The sequence below is a fragment of the Cervus elaphus genome, chromosome 25 (assembly GCF_910594005.1).
Source record: "Cervus elaphus chromosome 25, mCerEla1.1, whole genome shotgun sequence".
Lineage (NCBI taxonomy): Eukaryota > Metazoa > Chordata > Mammalia > Artiodactyla > Cervidae > Cervus > Cervus elaphus.
Window position 1 is genome coordinate 34,063,610 of NC_057839.1, and position 21,858 is coordinate 34,085,467.

General features: G+C 37.4%; 2 protein-coding genes across 4 annotated transcripts in view; one reads left to right on the forward strand and one right to left on the reverse strand.

Moving 5' to 3' along the window:
• Positions 1-9,239: 9,239 nt before the first annotated feature.
• On the forward strand, positions 9,240-19,088 carry LOC122683533 (selenoprotein P). The gene is made up of 5 exons (XM_043887187.1): positions 9,240-9,277; positions 12,263-12,478; positions 13,204-13,416; positions 15,578-15,695; positions 17,581-19,088. The coding sequence occupies exons 2-5, from the start codon at positions 12,276-12,278 to the stop codon at positions 18,253-18,255; spliced, it is 1,209 nt and encodes a 402-aa protein (XP_043743122.1). The 5' UTR covers positions 9,240-9,277; positions 12,263-12,275; the 3' UTR covers positions 18,256-19,088.
• A 103-nt stretch (positions 19,089-19,191) lies between these two features.
• The window catches only part of CCDC152 (coiled-coil domain containing 152), a 35,945-nt gene continuing 33,278 nt past the window's right edge, over positions 19,192-21,858 (reverse strand). For all 3 annotated transcript variants that reach the window (XM_043887188.1, XM_043887191.1, XM_043887190.1), the window contains exons 7-9: positions 21,317-21,444; positions 19,893-19,976; positions 19,192-19,368 (exon numbers count right to left, since the gene is read on the reverse strand). In XM_043887188.1, coding sequence (XP_043743123.1) covers positions 19,192-19,368; positions 19,893-19,976; positions 21,317-21,444 — 389 coding nt within the window. The remainder of the gene's footprint in view (positions 19,369-19,892; positions 19,977-21,316; positions 21,445-21,858) is intronic.

Here is a 21,858-nt window from a genome sequence, read left to right on the forward strand (position 1 = left end):
GATATGCAGATGACACCACTCTTATGGCAGAAAGCAAAGAGCAAGTAAAGAGCCTCTTGATGAAGGTGAAAGAGGAGAGTGAAAAAGCTGGCTTAAAACTCAACATTCAGAAAACTAAGATCATGGCAGCTGGTCCCATCACTTCATGGCGAATGATGGGGAAACGATGGAAAGAGTGAGAGACTTTATTTTTTGGGCTCCAAAGTCACTGCAGATGGTGACTGCAGCCATGAAATTATAAGACTCTTGCTTCTTGGAAGAAAAGCTATGACAAACCTAGATATTAACTTCTGCATATTAAAAACCCTTCATCTTTTTTTTTTCCAATTTCTCCTTTATTTATTTATTTATTTTCAGTGGGTTTTGTCATACATTGATATGAATCAGCCATAGACTTACACGTATTCCCCATCCCGATCCCCCCTCCCACCTCCCTCTCCACCCGATTCTTCTGGGTCTTCCCAGTGTACCAGGCCCGAGCACTTGTCTCATGCATCTCACCTGGGCTGGTGATCTGTTTCACCATAGATAATATACATGCTGTTCTTTTGAAACATCCCACCCTCACCTTCTCCCACAGAGTTCAAAAGTCTGTTTTGTACTTCTGTGTCTCTTTTTCTGTTTTGCATATAGGGTTATCGTTACCATCTTTCTAAATTCCATATATATGTGTTGGTATGCTGTAATGTTCTTTATCTTTCTGGCTTACTTCACTCTGTATAGTGGGCTCCAGTTTCATCCATCTCATTAGAACTGATTCAAATGAATTCTTTTTAATGGCTGAGTAATATTCCATGGTGTATATGTACCACAGCTTCCTTATCCATTCATCTGCTGATGGGCATCTAGGTTGCTTCCATGTCCTGGCTATTATAAACAGTGCTGCGATGAACATTGGGGTGCACGTGTCTCTTTCAGATCTGGTTTCCTCAGTGTGTATGCCCAGCAGAGGGATTGCTGGGTCATATGGCAGTTCTATTTCCAGTTTTTTAAGAAATCTCCACACTGTTTTCCATAGTGGCTGTACTAGTTTGCATTCCCACCAACAGTGTAAGAGGGTTCCCTTTTCTCCACACCCTCTCCAGCATTTATTGCTTGTAGACTTTTGGATAGCAGCCATCCTGACTGGCGAGTAATGGTACCTCATTGTGGTTTTGATTTGCATTTCTCTGATAATGAGTGATGTTGAGCATCTTTTCATGTGTTTGTTAGCCATCTGTATGTCTTCTTTGGAGAAATGTCTGTTTAGTTCTTTGGTCCATTTTTTGATTGGGTCATTTATTTTTCTGGAATTGAGCTTCAAGAGTTGCTTGTATATTTTTGAGATTAGTCCTTCGTCTGTTTCTTCATTTGCTATTATTTTCTCCCAATCTGAGGGCTGTCTTTTCACCTTACTTATAGTTTCCTTTGTAGTGCAAAAGCTTTTAAGTTTCATTAGGTCCCATTTGTTTAGTTTTGCTTTTATTTCCAATATTCTGGGAGGTGGGTCATAGAGGATCTTGCTGTGATTTATGTCGGAGAGTGTTTTGCCTATGTTCTCCTCTAGGAGTTTTATAGTTTCTGGTCTTACATTTAGATCTTTAATCCATTTTGAGTTTATTTTTGTGTATGGTGTTAGAAAGTGTTCTAGTTTCATTCTTTTACAAGTGGTTGACCAGTTATCCCAGCACCACTTGTTAAAGAGGTTGTCTTTTTTCCATTGTATATCTTTACCTCCTTTGTCAAAGATAAGGTGTCCATAGGTCCGTGGATTTATCTCTGGGCTTTCAATTCTGTTCCATTGATCTATATTTCTGTCTTTGTGCCAGTACCATACTGTCTTGATGACTGTGGCTTTGTAGTATAGTCTGAAGTCAGGCAGGTTGATTCCTCCAGTTCCATTCTTCTTTCTCAAGATTACTTTGGCTATTCAAGGTTTTTTGTATTTCCATACAAATTGTGAAATTCTTTGGTCTAATTCTGTGAAAAATACTGTTGGTAGCTTGATAGGGATTGCATTGAATCTATAGATTACTTTGGGTAGAATAGCCATTTTGACAATATTGATTCTTCCAATCCATGAACACGGTATGTTTCTCCATCTGTTTGTGTCCTCTTTGATTTCTTTCATCAGTGTTTTATAGTTTTCTATGTATAGGTCTTTTGTTTCTTTAGGTAGATATACTCCTAAGTATTTTATTCTTTTTGTTGCAATGGTGAATGGTATTATTTCCTTAATTTCTCTTTCTGTTTTTTCATTGTTAGTATATAGGAATGCAAGGGATTTCTGTGTGTTAATTTTATATCCTGCAACTTTACTATATTCATTGATTAGCTCTAGTAATTTTCTGGAAGAGTCTTTAGGGTTTTCTACGTAGAGGATCATGTCATCTGCAAACAGCGAGAGTTTCACTTCTTCTTTTCCTATCTGGATTCCTTTTACTTCTTTTTCTGCTCTGATTGCTGTGGCCAAAACTTCCAACACTATGTTGAATAGTAGTGGTGAGAGTGGGCATCCTTGTCTTGTTCCTGATTTCAGGGGAAATGCTTTCAATTTTTCACCATTGAGGGTGATGCTTGCTGTGGGTTTGTCATATATAGCTTTTATTATGTTGAGGTATGTTCCTTCTATTCCTGCTTTCTGCAGAGTTTTAATCATAAATGGGTGTTGAATTTTGTCAAAGGCTTTCTCTGCATCTATTGAGATAATCATATGGTTTTTATCTTTCAATTTGTTAATGTGGTGTATTACATTGATTGATTTGCGGATATTAAAGAATCCTTGCATTCCTGGGATAAAGCCCACTTGGTCGTGGTGTATGATTTTTTAAATATGTTGTTGGATTCTGTTTGCTAGAATTTTGTTAAGGATTTTTGCATCTATGTTCATCAGTGATATTGGCCTGTAGTTTTCTTTTTTTGTGGCATCTTTGTCTGGTTTTGGAATTAGGGTGATGGTGGCCTCATAGAATGAATTTGGAAGTTTACCTTCTTCTGCAAAACTCTTCATCTTAAAAAGCAGAGACATTACTTTGTTGACAATAGTCCATTTAGTCAAAGCTATGGTTTTTCCAGTAGTCATGTATGGGTGTGAGAGTTGGACCATAAAGAAGGCTGAGCGCTGAAGAATTAATGCTTTTGACCTGTGGTGTTGGAGAAGACTCTTGAGAGTCCCTCGAACTGCAAGGAGATCAAGCCAGTCAATCCTAAAGGAAATCAATCCTGAATATTCAAGGAAAAGACTGATGCTGAAGCTGAAGCTGCAATACTTTGGCCACCTGATGTGAAAACTGACTCATTGGAAAAGACCCTGATGATGGAAAAGATTGAAGGCAGAAGGAGAGGGGGATGACAGAGGATGAGATGGCCGAATGACATCACTGACTCAATGGACATGAGTTTGAGCAAGCTCTGGGAGATGGTGAGGGACAGGGAAGCCTGGCATGCTGCAGTTCATGGGGTTGCAAAGAGTCGGACAGGACTGAGCAACTGAACAACAACAACAACAACAGCACTTGTTATCAAACTTCCGTTCGTTTTCTCTTTTCACTCTACCTTGTATCACATGGGGGTCTCAGCCACGAACCTAGATGGGGAGACAGAAAATCATTTTTCCTTCTTTACGTGTCATCAAGGGGCTATTTGATGTCCCCTTGCTTCTTGTATGTTGATGCTGTGTCCTGTGAGGAGCTGCTGGTGCTGGCTGTGGTTTACACAAGCTTTTAAATTAAAAAAAAATTAATAACAGCCTATTTCAAACAAATTCTTCTGTTGTCTGTTACTCTCTGAATGTGCTCAGTCCTGCATGAAATTTGGCACTCTATGTACTTATACTCCCTTAATTGCATTCATGTTTGATATAGCAAACAGTTCTCAGATCTGTCAAACTTCTGAACCTGAAGAAGAGCTCCCTTCAAAGCATATTTCAGTTCACATGAATCTCAAAGGTTTATATTACACCTTATCTAATCTAAGCTTCTGGTCCATGCCTTCCTCTGGCCATTGTTCTTATTTTGGTTTTTTTACTTTGAAAGCATCTTGTTTTTTCCGGGACCACCATTGCATACTCAGTCACTTACCTTTCAACATGGATGTTCAAACAGTATTATCTTGGGTATAATGCGTAACATGAGGTCTAGGGCACCTTCATGTATTTGAAAGTAGAGGAAAAAGAATTTAGGTCAAAGGCTTCCATTTCTCAAAATATTGGAAAAAATCTTCATTTCCCTTTGCTTTTAAATACCATCTGACAACCAAGCTAAGGGGATTAATATTTTATATAGTTCCTTCATATGGTTATGACACTCCCTTGTTAATTATTTGAGACATCAGTGTTTTACAAATGTTAAATGCTAATGTCATATTATCACCTGCTACAGCTAATTGATTTCTAAAATCACAGTTCATAGTCCTTTTCTCTTCGAAGTCTACAATGAACTCAGATTCTTAGGGCCCTATTCTCCATGGAAATCATCCACGACACATTAAAAAGTTGAGAATGCTTATTAAAAACATAGTTTACACATTTACATAAACATTCTGAAGAAAAATGATAAGGATATGGAAGAATGAGAAAGTGTTATAGCCACGCTTTCTGGGAAACAAACTCACTCAGAAGGACAATGCAGATAGTGGAGTGCAGTTTATTACGCCGGCGGGCCCAAGGCAGAGTCTCCTCTTAGCCAAGGACCCCGACCAGCATTTGTGAAAATCTTTTATACCCCATGTGTGTGATGTGTACGTGTCCAAACCCACTACCCCAATTCCCTTGAGACTTACATAAACAAAGGAAGGGTAAATACAACTACAATAACCCCATCATTCACGTGTTATGTGTTCAAACAGTCAATAATCAATAAGCCCGCAGTTACATTCCAAATAGTTAAAAACCGATAAGCCTGTGCTTACATTCTGATAGATAGTGTCCGGAGGCAGGTGATTAGTGTCTGTTTTCTCTTAGGTGATGAGTAACCTGGATATGATCTTCAAGGTTCCCCTGTCTGGAGGGGGTCTTATCCTTCCATTGTCGTTCCCACAGGCACTAAGCAGAGAGTTCAGAGTCCACGGGAGAGGTGGCCGAGCACGATCAGCACAGACAGGCCTGAGATGGAGTCCAGGCCCTATGAGTTCCTTCTTCAAAAGTACGAAGAAAGACAGATTCTTGGCTCCAGGGCTGGAAGTTATGGGAGATGAGATCATTAGGATAAAGTTCAGCTTGATGGGATACAGTTAGTCATCTTAATGTTCACTGTATGGTGGTACCTGGAACACGCTATCATCAGATTTTAATCATTCATTAAAAATTGAAACAAAATAATTTTGTAGACAATCCTATGATCAGAGTTACTGGGGACTTTGGAAGTAGAGTGAGAAACCTCAGATAAAGTGCCTATTGAACTTGTGCTAACTGTCCTGTTGGCCCTGTCTCCAGGCTGTGTTAAGATGCTCCTCCTTTCATTTCCAAGGTTCCAATAGAACCTTGTGCTTACAGGCATTCTAGATATTGTCACACTTTGTCACACTTTTTAAGATATTGTCTAGTGTCTTTTCCCTGCTTACTTGTCTGTTGATTCTGTTAGATTTTGAAGTCCTTCAGAACAAGGAACTCAACATTGTGTCTAGCATAAGCACCTAATAAATGTTTGATTTTGTTTGATTTAATGTAATTTAATACTCACTAAGAGTCTGTTCAAAACCTTTGCTTTTTAAAGAAACCTGGCTAGACCTAGTACAGGTCTAAGTCATTGCCATTACAGGTCACTGCTCAGCACAGAAGAGGCTACTAAGCATGGATTCCCTCCAAACCCTCCTACCCTGTAGTGGGAATGTAGACTGGTATAGCCACTATGGAAAGCAGTATGGAGGGTCCTTAAACAACTAAACTAGAGCTACCATATAGTCTAGCAACCCTACTCCTGGGCATGTATCTAGAAAAGATGGAAACTCTTAACTTGTAAAGATACATGCACCCTACTGTTCATAGCAGCACTATTTATAATAGCTAAGACAGGGAAGCAAACTATGTGCCCATCAACAGACAACTGGTTCAAGAAGATATGGTACATATATACAGTGGAATATTACTCGGCCAAAAGAAAAAATGAATTATTGCCATTTGTAGCAACATGGATGGACCTAGAGATTATCATACTAAATGAAATCAAAGACAAGTATTATATGACATCACTTATATGTGATATCTAAAAAAATACAAATTAATCTATATACAAAACAGAAACAGATTCACAGACATAGAAAACAAACTATGGTTACCAAAGGGGGAAAGGGGAAGTAATAAATTAGAGGAGTATGGGATTAGCAAATACAAGCTACTATACATAAAGAGCTAAGCAATAAGGATTTATTGGGCAACATTGGGAACTATATTCAATACCTTGTAGTAATCTATAATGAAAAATAATCTAAAAACTATATCTGAATCACTTTGCTGTATGTCTGAAACTAACACAATAAGTTAACTATACTTCAGTTAAAAAAGCCTGGGTTCCCTTCAAATACTGCAAACTCCCCATCATCTCCTTTGGCCATTTGGGGGTTTTAGACATACAGTGGCCTGGACACACACAATCCTGGGTGCTTCGCTTTGGAGCCAGTTGCATGCTTGCAGGGAATTCTTTGGTATAGGAGGCAAATGCTAAGCCACATGTAAAGGAAGGAGTGATGGTAATATACTTAATACTCTGTTGTAGAAAGACCCAACATGGTTATTTACATTTCTTAAGCAAATGAACCACAGGGGGAATTATCTGTTTTATATGAAATTTTTTTCCCCCCACAAGATTCTTTTAAAAAACAAGGATGTATATGTGCATTTTTCCCCCCAATGGGGAGAAACTAAGCATTTTACTGGATTCTCAAAGGGACCCTGAAAGATTAAGGTTACTGCTTGGTGTGAGTAAATAGAATTTGGCGTTCAAACACCAAGCTTCTACTTTGATAATATATTTCCTTACAGGAAAGACCCCATCTGAGCCTTTTTGCACTCTGCACCTTGTAAAGCAGTACCCAGCTCATAGCAATCCATAGGGGTTCATTTGGACAAAGCGCATTGGTAGGGGAAAGCAAGGCTTCCTTGAAAACCATCACTCTCTAGGGCTGACATTGCTTGGCATTGCCGCGAGCCTTACCCATCATGGGTGTGCTCAATGGCAGCAGTTAAAAGAAAGACTGTCTGAAAGGGTAGTAATTTTCAATATATTTGAAATGTCCATATTCTTTTCCATGTGCAGCTACTATCGCAGTTAGCTTATTTGTATGGTACTTAAATTTTTACGATTTTACAATAGATTCTTAAGAACTTCTATGGAATACATAGGTTTTCCAGGAAGCGGGACTTCTGTAATGAGAAAACTGAAGCCTGGTTTCCCTCAGACAGAAGGTCTGTTTCCTTATTCCTTCCCTTAAATGATAAAGAAAAGGGCAGAAGTCCTATGAGATCCCAGAGATTCAAGTTTTTTTTTTTTATTATTATTATTTTTTTCCAGTGGGTTTTGTCATACATTGATATGAATCAGCCATGGATTTACATGTATTCCCAATCCCGATCCCCCCTCCCACCTCCCTCTCCACCCGATTCCTCTGGGTCTTCCCAGTGCACCAGGCCCGAGCACTTGTCTCATGCATCCCACCTGGGCTGGTGATCTGTTTCACCATAGATAGTATACATGCTGTTCTTTTGAAATATCCCACCCTCACATTCTCCCACAAAGTTCAAAAGTCTGTTCTGTATTTCTGTGTCTCTTTTTCTGTTTTGCATATAGGGTTATCGTTATCACCTTTCTAAATTCCATATATATGTGTTAGTATGCTGTAATGTTCTTTATCTTTCTGGCTTACTTCACTCTGTATAATGGGCTCCAGCTTCATCCATCTCATTAGGACTGGTTCAAATGAATTCTTTTTAATGGCTGAGTAATATTCCATGGTGTATATGTACCACAGTTTCCTTATCCATTCATCTGCTGATGGGCATCTAGGTTGCTTCCATGTCCTGGCTATTATAAACAGTGCTGCGATGAACATTGGGGTGCACGTGTCTCTTTCAGATCTGGTTTCCTCAGTGTGTATGCCCAGAAGTGGGATTGCTGCACTTTCTAACACCATACACAAAAATAAACTCAAAATGGATTAAAGATCTAAATGTAAGACCAGAAACTATAAAACTCCTAGAGGAGAACATAGGCAAAACATTCTCCGACATAAATCACAGCAAGATCCTCTATGACCCACCTCCCAGAATATTGGAAATAAAAGCAAAACTAAACAAATGGGACCTAATGAAACTTAAAAGCTTTTGCACTACAAAGGAAACTATAAGTAAGGTGAAAAGACAGCCCTCAGATTGGGAGAAAATAATAGCAAATGAAGAAACAGACAAAGGATTAATCTCAAAAATATACAAGCAACTCTTGAAGCTCAATTCCAGAAAAATAAATGACCCAATCAAAAAATGGACCAAAGAACTAAACAGACATTTCTCCAAAGAAGACATACAGATGGCTAACAAACACATGAAAAGATGCTCAACATCACTCATTATCAGAGAAATGCAAATCAAAACCACAATGAGGTACCATTACATGCCAGTCAGGATGGCTGCTATCCAAAAGTCTACAAGCAATAAATGCTGGAGAGGGTGTGGAGAAAAGGGAACCCTCTTACACTGTTGGTGGGAATGCAAACTAGTACAGCCACTATGGAAAACAGTGTGGAGATTCAAGTTTTAAAGCTGCAAAATAACACAAGCAGGTCTGTAACAGCAGGAGACTTTTCTAACAAAGCTCACACGATTTGGGTTGGGCTAGCACCTGACCACTACAAAGTTAAAGAAAAAAAAAAATTTTTTTTTCTTTTTTTAAAGCGACAGCTTACCTCGCTGGCTTAGCAAATATTTTTCCCTATTATAGTTTGTTTGGAAAAGAGCGTAACTTGGAAGCCTTCCTTATCCTTAGCTCTTCCTCCCGCCCCCGACTGTACCATTAAATCCTAGCAAACAGGGTGACTAAAAACGATAAGGGATATATCAGTAATTACCCCCAAATTTCTCCCATTTTATGTATGCCAGCGCTTGTTACTTTTTAAAAGTTGATTGTAATAATCAGTTCAGGGCTTGTCTTTCCTTGCAAGATCACAGGCTGAGCGTGCATTGAACTTCTGACTTTAGCTCAGGGGGTGAGGTAAACAACAGGACTATAAATATCCGAGTTTCTCACTGTGGCTTTGTGGAGCCGCCCAGCTGAGCAGAGAGAAAGGAAGCAAGCTGCTCGGGAGGGGTTGTGTAAGTAGGAACTTTGTGTTTTCCAAACTTGATTCCTTCAGAGTTTGGTAAATGATTTGATTTTCGAGTCTTGATAAAATGTTTTTGTCCTTAGAATAGATTTAAAAAAAAGAGATGGGTAAAGAAAATACACAAGAGTCTAAACTCCGGGTGCGGTGGGGACATTGTCAGCTCTAGCTGATTTTTGCCCTGCCTTCTGCACTGCTGAGATAAAGATAGGGGCAGAGGAGGCTGGAGAAGCGGAATACTTTTCCTCTGCAAAAAGTTGTGTTGTTACATAGGCAATACTATGTGTTCAAGCTTAAGTATTTCCCACTGAAATGGGAAGTGAGAGCTCTAATGGCAAAACAGCTGGTGGGTTTGAGGAGCAGAGACAGATCTGGCCTGTGTAGGGTGCTGCAGAAATATCCAGGGGTATTGTGGGCAATTTCAAGGTAAAAAAAAGAGAAATCAGGTTTGGTTCACTGTGCAGAATAGTCATCCTTGAAAGAGTTAAAACCCATGTCAAAATCAGTGGTTATTGGTGCTTTTAGGAGAATGAGGAGGGGACCCTCAGAAGCGGGTCTGAGGATGCGGGGTTGGGGAAGAGGGTGGAAAAAGTTTCTGCACATTTTGCCTTTTAATGGGGAATTTTAAACAAATATAGGTCTGTTTGTGGTCAAGAAATCTAGGCTTGTAATTGAAAAGTGATGAGATTAGTGAAATTCACAACTACATTTTAATTGTTACTGCATTAAGTGAAGCTGCTCAGTCGTGTCCGACTCTTTGTGACCCCATGGACTATACCTGCCAGGCTCCTCCGTCCGTGGGATTTTCCAGGCAAGATTACTGGAGTGGGTTGCCATTTCCTTCTCGAGGAGATCTTCCCAACCCAGGGATTGAACCCAGGTCTCCTGCACAGCAGGCAGACTCTACCGTCTGAGCCACAAGGGCTTCCAGTAAATCTAATTTTATTTATCGTCATTATTTTATATAGTTAGTTGTCTGACAGCTGTAATCAATCAAAAGTTTCTTATGTAAAAAGTGATTTTAAGAAAACAAAGTTAACAGCCTCTTGATTATAGTGATGGGAAAATCTGGAAGTGTGAACTCTGTACTCCACTACCCTCTGCCAATGGCTTCAGTTATTTTTTCATCAAAAAACTAAATGAGTGAAATAACCTTTTCATTTATATTCACTCTTCAGCCAGTTGGAATGGTGTACAGAGTGAGGCTGCCAGGTGCTGAGTTTATGCTGAAGGGTCTGTAACTACTGAACTTATATTCTATAAAGTGGGGGAAATCTAGTCATTCTAGTAAGAAACAAAAAAGCCTGAATAATTTTGATGTTTTCTTTTTCATCTTAGGGCATAAGAAACTCAATCCCCTCTGTCCTAACCTAGAGGGGTGGGGTGGAGGAGAGAGAGGGAGGCTTAAGAGGGAGGGGGTGTATTGTACATACAGCTGATTCATGCTGTTGTGCATGATGGAAAACACAAAAATGAACACAACATTGTAAAGCAGTTATTCTGCAATTAAATAAATAAATTAAAACCCCCAAATTCTGGCTACTGTAGTTACTGAAGGTGACCGATCTGAAAAGAGTCAATATATTGCTGTAGGTAAGAGGTCATGTGTTGGAATTGGTAGAACTGGTTTGAATCCAGTTTTCCTGTGACTTAGTACCTGTGTGGACTTGGGCAAACTGCCTAAACTCACACTTAGCCAGTTTTCTCAGCTGCAAAAGGAGATAATGGTCATATAGTTGTAATCAGGTTTTTAAACGTTCTATCCACAGCTACGAGTGCATTAGAGCCCATATCAGTCTGATTTTAGCTTCTCTGCTCCCCTCTTAACTCTGGGCTCAACTCTAGGTAATTTATCATTAGCTGCCTCCCCTCCCCCAACCACCCCCATCCTCAAAGTACTTTTACTTTTTTATCATAGATCAGTGCCTGAACATGTGCCGACTTCCCAGTTCTGGAATTTTTTCTCTCTCCCACCAACCCTCATATCAAAATAAGCACGCTTATCTTGATGACCCAATTCACTTGGTGTGTTTGAAATTAAAAATTCATGTTTGCATAAATGTGTGGATTTTTCTTTCTCTGCTCACCTCTGCTGAATATGTTCTTTTTTCCACCACCTATCTACAGTTCATGTGTTTTATTTGTACCTCTCTGCAGAGAGCTCTGGCCCTTGTTTTGGGAATACTTCTCATCATGTATTTAACTTTCCTACTCAGACGGGTCATTTTTTTACCCAAGAACATGCCATCTTGTCACAGGAACTTCCTGAAAGTAGTGGTAGCCAATAAGTAGACTCATAAGAGTGTAGATTTCAGTGAATCTTAAGTGGTACATGGCCCAGTGATTTGTAGTATTTCTTCCTGGTCAGGTGTCTTCTCATTGGTCCCTATTGGTCTTGGCTATAATAGCAACATTTTGGCAGGCAGTAACATCTGAATCTCTTCCTGTTGGTAGACTGCCCTCACTGCCACCTCCTTTCTTCCTAAGTTCTCTTCCCGTGATGTCTTTTCATTTCTATGCAGAATTCCCTATGTATCCTTCCTTTGCTTAGATTGGTAGAGGATAGAAAGAAGCAGTCAGAACTTGTATCTCAAAAATCAAATCATGTCTGCAGAATGTTACTTGCTTGTAGAGGCCATATTCTCAGAATTTCCCTAGACATGTATTTTCTCCTGGACATATATCTTCTACTAGAGAAGCACTTGACTGCCTGGTCAGGCTAATCTTCATAGCAGGCTTATTCAAGCATCTTGCTAAACCAGATAGTCAAGAGGTGCTTAGGCAGCTTCCCTGACTTGGGCTGACCTTTCCCCTTTACAGGGAGATTTGGTGCTGAGATGTGCAATACAAAGAACCCAACAACATGGAGACAGAATCCACTGGCTAGATATTTGTAGAAGGTAGAATTATACCTGCTAGTTTATAGAGATTCCTTGTTACGACTGTGAAGATGACAGAAAGGTTTTCTCTTTTACAGGACAACCCCAGCCATGTGGAGAGGCCTGGGGTTGGCCCTGGCTCTCTGTCTCCTCCTAGCTGGAGGAACAGAGAGCCAGGGCCAAAGCTCCCATTGTAAGCAACCTCCAGCCTGGAGCATAAAGGATCAAGACCCTATGCTGAACTCCTATGGTTCAGTGACCGTGGTTGCTCTTCTTCAAGCCAGCTGATACCTGTGCATTCTGCAGGCATCTAGGTAAGGTAGTCTTTCTGTGGTCTAGAATTTCTTAAGCGGATAACTATTCAATAGATACATGCATAAAACAATAAAAATAGAAAAGATATATTTACTAAATTGCATTTAAAAAAACTGTATTTGTTGGCCTAGAACATGTTAGAAGAGAGATGACTAGGAGGATGTTTACAGTGGCTTTCCTGGAGCTATGTAAAATGTTTCTTCTTTTGTGTACCTATATTTTATAGTAGCCTACTAAATATGTATTACTTGTGTAATGAAAATGTTTTAAATTGTACTCCTGCAAATGGATTAGTTATTTCAATATAGGAAGCAGATATAAGAGCTTTGCCAGAGTAGAATAAACATTATACTTGCCACCAAAGGTCTTGAGTCATTTAATGAATTTCTAAATATATATATCTGTTGGGTTATTTGCCAAATACTTATTGGGTACAATTTCTCTGTAACTGGGAGATGGATTAAAAAGATACACACTTCATAGGATTCATTTGAGGACCATATGGACTAATGTTTGTGCAAGCACTTGGCATATAGTTTTAACTGAGTATAAGAGTTCAATAAATAATTAGAAAAACACAAGTTTTAGTCCTTTAAAACAATATAAAAAAGAGGTCTGAGTAAGTAAAAAATAACAAAAGAGTTTCATGTAGGAAAATAGAGGAGAAAGGGAGAAGTCACTAATTAAATTATTGCTTTTTTTGTATTTTTTCCAAATATTTCAGATTGGAGGACCTGCGAGTAAAACTGGAGAAAGAAGGATATTCTAACATCTCCTATGTTGTTGTTAATCATCAAGGAATCTCTTCTCGATTAAAATATGTGCATCTTAAAAATAAGGTTTCAGAACATATTCCTGTTTACCAACAAGAAGAAAACCAACCAGATGTCTGGACTCTCTTAAATGGAAATAAAGATGACTTCCTCATATATGACAGGTGTGTACCCACATTTATACACACATGCATGCACACCCACCCCCAAATTACAATGTATCTGCTTCATATTTAATGTAATAAGTGATTTAAAATAAGACATCTGCTTTTATCTTGTTACCAAATACTCAGTTTCAAAGTGAGCCCATTAGAATGTTTGGTTTTGCCAGATGACTTCCTTTCACACAAAAGTATTTTCAAAATGACTTCCTTTTACACAAAAGAATTCACCACTCCAATAGGGAAATAAGGAAAATTGAATATACTTTCTTTCCCCTGTACATTAGCATTCTGATTAAAAAGAAAAATCAATTTGTATCTTATGTACAATTCTCACTTAAGAATTTTGCAGATGAAATAACCATACTTTGCAGACTACTGGCTTATCTCTAAAATCCAATTACTATTAATACATTTTAAGATTATATACCTGCATTTCTGAACTATAAAGTATGTTAATCATTTAGGCATAATCTGTATGAATCTGCTTTTGATTCCATGAATGAATAAAATGTATTATGAAAGAACTTCAATGCATACATTATTTGCTATCATCATTTCTAGTTGGTGCTGGTTTGTTTTTTGGCTCTTCAGGAATGGTAAGCCAGACTCTGCCTAGGCCTGAGACCTACTTGGTCTTACTCTTAAGTATTTTTAATATTACGTTATTCTTTTAGGATTGCAAGCTTCTAATTTAATCTGTTGCAAAGTGTAACCTTTTGATATTCATGTAAAATTGTATATACAGGATAAAATGGGGGCAAGAAAAGCATTTCAACTCTACTGTTTCTGTGAATGCCAAGTGTATTTCCATTTCTTTCATTGTGCTGAAATTTTTGCTGTGAATTCTTTTTTAAAATTTAATTTAAAGATTCTTGTTTAAATCAGTGGGCCACTGGCCAAGACTTGAGGATCTTTTTCATTATGCTGTGATTTCTTATTGTGTGGAATTTGTGCTGCCTTAGCAGTTATGAAAAGATCATGTAATTTGCAGACCTGATTTATGAGGTCAGTGGTTTGAACTTTGATAGAATTTATGAGTCAGTTACACAATTGTATTTGACCAAATCACAATAACTAACCACATAATTTTGACATTATTTATTGTGACATATATCTATTTCATTTTCACAATGCTAGCGTCGGACTCACTGTAGTCTTTTTTTTTCTCTGAAACTTTTTCTTTTGTATTGGGGTATAGCTGATTAACAATGTTGTGGTAATTACAGGTGAACAGTGAAGGGACTCAGCCGTACGTACACATGTATCTATTCTTCCCCAAGCTCCCCTCCCATTCAGGTTGCCACAGAACATTGAGCAGAGTTCCATGTGCTATACAGTAGGTCCTTGCTGGTTATCCACTTTAGAACAGTGGGTACATGTTCATCCCAAACTCCTTTACTATCCCTCCCACCTGGCAACCATATCAGACTCACTATAGTCTTGTCATGACCTGACCTGGTATGCAGTGCCAGGGAACTTGTTTGAGATCCCCTTCAGGGAAATTTACTGAAGTTATGAAAGGTATTTATAACAGTTATAAGACCATTAAACCTACAGCCTCATGCCAGATGGTGCATGAGTAGGATCATGATACTGAAAATATTGTTCACTTCAGTTTCCTCACTCAGTCGTGCCCAACTCTTTGTGACTCAGTTCTTCGCATCAGGTGGCCAAAGTATTGGAGTTTCAGCTTCAGCATCAGTCCTTCCAATGAGTATTCAGGATTGATTTCCTTTAGGATTGACTGGTTTGATCTTACAGTCCAAGGGACTCTCAAGAGTATTCTCCAACACCACAGTTCAAAAGTATCAATTCTTCGGCGCTCAGCTTTCTTTATAGTCCAACTCTCACATCCATACATGACTACTGGAAAAACCACAGCTTTGACTAAACGGACTTTTGTCAGCAAAGTTATGTCTCTACTTTTTAATATGCTGTCTAGGTTGGTCATAACTTTTCTTCCAAGGAGCAAGCATCTTTTAATTTCATGGCTGCAGTCACCATCTGCAGTGATTTCGGAGCCCCTCAAAATTAAGTCTGTCACTGTTTCATTGTTTCCCCATCTATTTCCCATGAAGTGATGGGACCTGATGCCATGATCTTAGTTTTTTGAATATTGAGTTTGAAGCCAAAATATTGTAATGACTGTTATATTTTTCAGATGTGGCCGCCTTGTATATCATCTTGGTTTGCCTTATTCCTTCCTAACTTTCACATATGTAGAAGACTCCATTAAGACTGTTTACTGTGAAGATAAATGTGGAAACTGCTCTCTCAAGGTATTTTTCTCAATTGTTTTTCTTTGGAGAAAAGAGGAAATCTTTTAAGAGCTATCTAAGTTAGTGTTTCATGACTAATTAACTAAATCAGCGTTTCTTTTGGTATACTAGAAATAAACTACAATAGTCATTTTTATAATTAGCTACACTTCCTGTTATGAACATACACTTTACAACATCTTTTCAAGATTCATATTTCTTTTATCTAGGAGGAGTTTAGAGAACAAAAATCAATGCAGATTACATATTTTAATTACCACCAAATGATACTGCATGACTTTAAGTGCTTAAAGAATTCAGCCAACGTAAAATACACTATTGCAATATTATGAATGTGCCCATATAAGAACACAGTGATAGCAAAGATTGTCCATGGCATTACCTGAAGTGGACCAGGCCCAGATAACTACTTAACTCACCAAGAATGTAAGACTGTCAGCTTTTCTGTGACACTCTTACACAATGCACTTGGAATTACTGATACTTCTTTCTTAACAACCACTAGAATATTCATTCTTTGTTATGAGAAACACTATATGTATGTATGATTTATAAAAAATATACCCAAGGAATTGATTTTAACTTATATTAACTAAACTTCTTATATTAAATAAACTTCTTTTCCTCTCAGATTGAGAAGGAAAATAACTCCAAACAATGTTTCCTTGACAGAGCAAGTTGGCAAAATTTGAACTCAGGTTCAAAAATAATTTTAAATTTTTATTTATAAGCTCTGCTTCCTTTAGATTTTTCCCCACTCTAAAGAAGGCCATTCACATTTTAATGACTCACTTAATAAGAAAATCAACAGTTAAAAAAAAAAAATTAAAGTTTAGTTATGTCATTCTTCACATTTTAATCTGCATAATAATACCATGAGGGTTATTTTACTGCTTTTACAGATGAGACTGAAGTAAAGCAAATAAAGTACTAACTCAGTGTCTAACTTATACTCAGTGCCTAATGAATGTTAGCTATGTTGATTCCTATTTTGGGATTTGTTTCAGTATTTTGAAATTTTGAAAATGCCTAGTAATTGTAATGGAGAAGGAAATGGCAACCCACTCCAGTATTCTTGCCTGGAGAATCCCAGGGACAGAGGAGCCTAGTAGGCTTCCTTCTATGGGGTCGCACAGAGTCGGACACAACTGAAGCAACTCAGCAGCAGCAGCAGCAGTAATTGTAAATATTAGCAGAGTTAATTTTATTGGCTCTTTTGAGTTACCAGAGAGGGATTAGTTTGTTTCAGAAAATAATATTAGATTTGATGCTTTGTTGACACTGGTGTGAAAGGTTCTGTTTGGTAAACTGACTTTAGGATTTGATAGTTGTTTGATTTTACTGCAGTCAATCTAAGTTCTTTTAACCAGTTAGTTTATTTAGTTTTGCTTCTGCAGATATAAAGATAGTGGCTTTCTTTTTAAGCCTTATGTATCTCTCAAATTCTTCCTCAATATTCTTAAAAATTTAGGAAATGCTCTTAATAAGGAAAGGAAAATTTGAATTCTGCTGTTGATTTAACTAGTATAGAAGCTTCAGTAAATTGTTAAAGCTTTAACTTACTACATTCTTTTTTTGTCTATTTTCAAAACATTTACATTGATTCATTTGCAGAATGTTTGACGATTCTTTAGTTAAATGCAAACTTTGTATAAGAAGCACTTTATAATTAGATATGGATGGGTACCAAATTTTAATGAAAAGTCTAAGTGTTGAGGCTGAGATCAATTTTTTTTCTCTTATTAATATGATGCCGGAAACACAAAACCAGTTCAATCCTAATTAAGCAGTTTGACTTTCATATATGTTAACTCCAGAATTCATTTTTTCATGCATTCTTGCTAAATCTATAAATTTGTTAAGTGATTTATAAAATGTATTCCAGACACTGGAAGATGAAGACTTCTGTAAAAATGTATCTCTGGCTACCAAGGAGAAAACAGCTGAGGCTTCACAGCGACATCACCATCCCCATCCCCATCCCCATCCCCATCCCCATCCCCATCCCCATCCCCATCCCCATCCCCATCCCCATCATGGGCATCAGCTTCAGGAAAATGCTCATCTTTCAGAGTCTCCAAAACCAGACGCACCAGATACCCCTGCGAATCCCCCTCCTTCGGGTCTTCATCACCACCACCACAGGCACAAGGGTCACCAAAGACAGGCTCACTCAGATAACTGTGATACACCAGTAGGAAGTGAAAGTTTACAACTTTCTCTTCCACAAAAGAAGCTCTGACGAAAGAGATGCATAAATCAGTTACTCTGACAGGTTCCCAAAGATTCAGAATCTGCTTTGAGTAGCTGCTGTTGCCACTGTCGACATCTGGTATTTGAAAAAACAGGGTCTGCAATCACCTGACAGTGTAAAGAAGACCTCCCCTCTCTATGTAGCTGACAGGGCCTTTTGGCAGAGGAGAACGTCATTGAATCCTGACAGTGACGTTTGCCTCCAGCTGCCTGACAGGCAGCAGGTCAGCAGCTCAACCCCACAAAACCCAGCACCAAGTGAAGCTGAAAAAATCAGGCCAAATTGTGAAAATGACCTTCAAATTAAATATATGAAATTGGATATACTCCCCAAGTCAATCTACACAATTACATTTCCAGCATTTTTATAAGCTACCTAATTAATAGTGATCCAAAAATAGGAATTGGATTTGTGCAAACATGGAGAAATTGACTTCCACATTTTAAAATTTAAGTCAAAGAAATTTTGACCCAAACCATATTTTTATTCAGCTGAAAGGTGGTTGCAGCATTTGGTTAATATGTTTTTCTTTTTCTTTTTCCAGTATTCTACTTGCATTAATGAGAACAGAAACGTAAACTATAACCTAGGGGCTTCTGTTGGATAGTTGGCAACTTAGAATGGAGGAAGAACAACAAAGACATGTTTTCCATTTTTTTCTTTACTTATTTCTCAAAACAATATTATCTTTGTCTTTTTAATCTTGTTTTTAACAGATTAAACCTTTAAAGCAAGAAGTGAATTCTGTCTTTTCAGACCCAGAAATACTCACACATGAATATTTTGCTATGATTACAATTTTAGATATCCATTTATACTTTTTTATATCTAAGACTCATATCTTGATTTTTACTATCATATATGAATGAAGCCTTTATATCTTGTTTTCTTTATCTAGCATTTTATCATACTCTTTAAAATTTGAGACTGCCAATCTTGAAAGATAGATGGGAAAAGATAAAAGAATGTTGTCTAACTCTTAATTGCTTAGGAAGTATTTCCATAGTCAATGATGGTTCAATAGGCAAACCAGGTCCTATAAACCTGAATTTTTTTATGGTTAATACTATTAAGCAGAAATGTAGAACAGGACTGGCAAAAATGTGGATGTTTAAATTCAATAAAAAAGTTTAAAGCTTTTTGTTTTCATTGTTGTTATTACTTAGGTAGTGTGATATACTGACAATCAAAATTAATTTTCAACTGCTTTTAAAGAAGTTAAATAGCAACTAATGAATCTACTCAAAACCGTCTACGCTTAAAGTGAGAATCTTTGCCAACAAGTTTAACTTGAGAATCTTTGCCAACAGGTTTAACTTGAGAATCTTTGCTGACAGAGAGGCGTTGTTCTAAATCATGAACGGTATTACGAAGAACTGCAATCTCCTTGTCTTTTTCTTCCTGAAGATGTTGAAGTTTCTAAATGGAGCAGAACAATTTTGTTATTGCAGTTCATAAATGATAACAATTAAGCATTAATACAAGGAACAACAAAACAGCAAAAACTATGCTTCTGGTTTAAGTAGAAGTAGGTATTTAAAAAGATACCATATTTTAAAAGGTCTATAATTTTGTTTTTGTAGGCATTAACAGGGTAAAACTGGTGTAAGGACAAAAAACACACATTAGCACTATTTGTTGAGCAAGAAAAAATATGCTGAGTACCTAAACAACTTCAGAATAGTAAGTCAGCTTTAGTTCAAAATACATTGTGGAATTCCTGAGATAGTCCAAAGAGTCAAAGGACTTGTCTAATGTTTTAATTTACTACTAAGATTTACTAGTTTAAATTGAAAGTGACTTACAAAGATTATTAAAAATTTAATGTCTTTCTCATAGTGGGATAGATATATTTTCAGGAAAACTGCTAAGTAAATATAACTTTTATGGAAACACATTAAGAATTTTTTTGAGCAACAGTCATGGAAGAAAAACTCACGTACTCTTTTGTAGATACTATGTGGCGAAACAGTAGAATCTGGATATGATTTTGCTTTAGTTTGAACTCTTGCTAGCTTGGTATCAAACTGAATCAAGTTTAAAAAGAAAATTGAGAACATTCTAGTTAAATGAAACAATTGTTTCTGTAAATATAATCCACTATATTCTTAGATGTATAATCTGTAGTTCAAGTGTATTCACTGTATAACAGAAGATAGAAAAGTCTTCAGAACAAGGACTACCCAAACAAGATTGACCCCAGCTGCACTTTAAAATTATCTGGGCAGGTTTTTTAAAGAATCGAATACCTGGATACTACCTTAGAGATCTGGGGTGGGGTCTGGAGCGTTTTTCCTCAAGACATCAGTTGATTCTATCATGTAGGGTTAAGAATCTAGTTAACTAGGGTTGAGAATCTCATTAACTTAAAGTGAAAAAATACTTTCATGTTACTATGAGTGTATTTTGTAAAGAAAATGTAGTGTAATCAACAGTCATGGGAAAAAATTTAAATACCCTTCTATAGAAACTGTGAGGCTAAATAGTAGAATTTGGATATGATTTTACTGATTTAGTTTGAATGCTTGCTGGTTTGACATTAAGCTGTATCAGGTTAAAAAAATTCTCATGGGCCATTCTTACAGGTCATTTTTTTTTTTGCAAAATCTTCCATTATTTTTCCTTGAGGTTGAGTTTAGTGTTGCCTCAGTGTGAACTAAGAATAAACTCAGTGAGATTGTGTTCTGGTTTGGGGAGAGAATGAATAGTTACAATGAAGAAAAATAGCAAGTGAAAGTCGCACAGTCATGCCTGGCTCTTTGTGACCTTATAGACTATATAGTCCATGGGATTCTCCAGGTCAGAATACTGGAGTGGGTAGTTGTTCCCTTCTCCAGGGGATCTTCCCAGTCGAGGGATCGAACCCAGGTTTCCTGCATTAGAGGCATATTCTTCACCATCTATCTTTCTACACATTTATTAAGAAAAAAATAGTTATTTATTGTAAATGAAAAACTTTCAGTTGGTTCATCAGGGTTTCACAATTACTGCTGAGGAGAGAGTGACATTAAGGATTAAAAACAGTCTCCCTACTGCTAGAATGGTAGTCTTAAAACGGCTGCATAGGCTCAGCTGTCACATGCAGGTAATCTTTGAGCTGTCTCTGCACCCAGAGGAGATAGTACCCTCTATGGAAATCAGCACCTTTTGAACGACTGAAGAGTCCCACTTTGAGGCCAAGTGCTGAAAGGCAGTGTAGCTAACAGTTGAGTAGGGTTTGAGCACTGCATGCTATGGATGAAGAATAAGCATGTGTGAAACTGTCTCACAGGGTTGTTTCTAATCCTGAAATTTATTTCACTGGGATGACAAAGAATGGCCTAGACTGAGATGCATCCTCAAATTCAGCAGAGCCTTAAACACTTACCTCTAGCTGTAGTTTGATCATTTCATTTTGTTTTTCCCTTTCTTGAGTTCTTAACTTTGCATTTAACTCGGAAATTTCCAACTCCTTTTTCTCTATCAGTTCTTTATTCTTTTCTTCACTTAATTTGACTGAATAAAAAAAATTCACCTTAACATTTCAAAAATCTTAAAAGATTACTTTTTTGTATTTAAAAAAACGACAAGAAAGTACAACTTATTAATAAAAACGTATTTTAGAAACTGTTTATGTGCAGGGTAGCTTTTATATAGTTTTAACAAGTCCCTTAAAAATGACTGAAACAAAAGGGCTGTCTGTTGAATGCTTTTGAATGAGTAAACTAATTTTTACTCTTAAATATCTAGAGAATAATGTTCTCTGAATGCCTGGAGAATAGGAGACTTATTGGTTAAAAAGGGACACAAAAGCCTGGGTTTCTAGGTATAGAGGGCTTCACATCACAGGATGAATAGAGCTATACCAGCTTGTTCTGGCTCCCTCACTATTTCCCTTCATCGGCATTTTGTCCAATACATTTCTTTAAA